Source organism: Propithecus coquereli, unplaced genomic scaffold, assembly GCF_000956105.1.
Source record: "Propithecus coquereli isolate 6110/MARCELLA unplaced genomic scaffold, Pcoq_1.0 Scaffold208, whole genome shotgun sequence".
Taxonomy (NCBI): Eukaryota; Metazoa; Chordata; class Mammalia; order Primates; family Indriidae; genus Propithecus; species Propithecus coquereli.
In genome coordinates, this window is record NW_012145856.1 from 2,827,968 (window position 1) to 2,830,137 (window position 2,170).

The 2,170-nt window shown below is 36.8% G+C and overlaps 1 protein-coding gene across 1 annotated transcript in view; it reads right to left on the reverse strand.

The window, feature by feature from the left end:
* Window positions 1-2,170, reverse strand: part of DNAH6 (dynein, axonemal, heavy chain 6) — a 318,529-nt gene that overhangs the window by 207,454 nt on the left and 108,905 nt on the right. The window contains exon 17 of the mRNA XM_012644194.1: window positions 847-993. Coding sequence (XP_012499648.1) covers window positions 847-993 — 147 coding nt within the window. The remainder of the gene's footprint in view (window positions 1-846; window positions 994-2,170) is intronic.

Below are 2,170 nucleotides of genomic sequence, written 5' to 3' on the forward strand. Positions count from 1 at the left end.
TCTTTGCTGACAATATGATCTTATGTCTAGAAAACCCCAAAGATTCTGCCATGAGACTACTGGAATTGATAAACAAATTCAGAAAAGTCTCAGGTTACAAAATCAATGTATACAAATCAGTAGCATTTATGCCAATAACAGTCAAACTGAGAACCAAATCAAAAACTCAATACTCTTCACAATAGCAACAAAGAAAGCAAAATACCTAGGAATATATTTAACTAAAGAGGTGAAAGACCTCTACAGGGAGAACTACAAAACACTGAGGAAGGAAATAGCAGAGGATGAAACAGGTGGAAAACCATACCATGCTCATGGATCAGCAGAATCAACACTGTTAAAATATCTATACTACCCAAAGTGATCTACAGATTCTATGCAATCCCTATTAAAATACCAATATCATTTTTTGCAGATCTAGAAAAAATAATTCCGTCCTTCATGTGGAACCAGAGAAGACCCTGCATAGCAAAAGCAATCTTAAGCAAAAAGAACAAACTGGGAGGCACCCAATAGAGGGGGGATGGAGGGATAGAGGGGCTTTAATTGACCACATTAAAAAATCCTCACACATTTAACATAGAAACTACATTTCCTGGTCTGAAAGTTTTCCATAATTCACAATTTTTTGTTAATTAGAAAGGTATTTTGTGTCTCATGTATACTAATCTTTAAATACTTCAAAGGCAGAGAAAACTTATGTTTTGTATTTGGGACTGTAGCACACTGACAAGCACATAGTTGCCCAAACATTGAAAGTTTACAGTCACATTATTGAAAGCGCTTGTGCATAAATGCTATTTCTATGTACACATTTTAAAAACAGATGCGTAGAGTTGTCATTACCTTAAAATTCTTCTGATAAGATTTATACTGGAATGCACGTTTTTGAAGATCATCTAGTACATACTGCAGGTCATTCAACATGAGCTTTATTTTGTCTTGGTCAGCAGTAATATCCAAAATCTGTGGATCCTGTAAAATTAAGATAGTCTTTAGTTAATTATTCCTACTTTTTGATGCAGTCCAATTAAATTAAATGCATTAATAAACATTTTAAAAAAGATTCATTTAATTCTCTTTTCTTTCTGATTTTTAGAAACTATGTTAAAAATGTGTGCTTTTTCTGCATTTTAAAGCAATACATACACATTGTAAACAGTACAGAATTGTATAAAGAAGTGTCATGGGGATAGCATTGTTTTTAAGCAGTACCTAATATATTTTCTCTCATCTGCTTTCATTTCCTATACTTCTTCAACCAACATGGCTTCAGGTAAGGAGAAGTGAATGCCATAGGAAGAGAATAAAGAGGATATAATATAAGGAAGATTTCTGTTTTACAGTAAAGGAATGGAAAGTCATCTGAATTCTGAGAGGGGGGAAGAGAGAAAATGAGGAATATAAATGTCAAATACATGTTTTCTGGCTGACTTATTGTGGTTGAAACCCCCGTGAATGGGAGTGGAATTGTTCAGGAGCAAAGTAGAAACACCTAACTAGGTTTGGGATAATTTGAAAAAGTTGGAGGAATCTGAGAACTACAAGAGCCATAGCTTAGGGAGGCCAGTTATTCCATCTCTTGTTTAGCATGGTCCTGCATTCAAATGGCAATATGCTATATCTAGATCAGAAAAAACTAAGGAAAGTGTCCAGGCAGAAGGGGCTTGTGTTGACACTCTGGTGCCTCATGGCTTGGTGTGACATGTAGAAGATCCTGAAGTTCTCATGTGTCTTGTTTCTGAGAGAACTGGTGGACCAGAAGAAGTCTGAGGCTGGGATGAGAAAGCCACAGATTACTTGAAACTGTAGGCTATGGAAAAAATGACAGATTGCATCCAAGGGGTAGTGCAGTGCCTAAGAACCAGGAAAGACCCTTAGCTAACAACTACCTGGGACAACCAGGTCCAGCCCAGCCAAATAGCACTGGAAGCTGCAGGGTCCAGAGGCAGCAGGACTGGACACCCCTCCCTTCCATCCACCCTGAGGAAATCTAAGTTTCCTTTTATGGGGCAAGAAGTGGGAGGTGATGGTGGCCTGGGTGAAGAAATGCCTGCTAGGAAGTTTAGATTTTTAATTGAATGAAAATCTATCCAGAAGAGACCAAGTTAGAATAAAACATATATTTCAAATAGAAATAAATTGAACTATCATCAATTGTTACATTTAA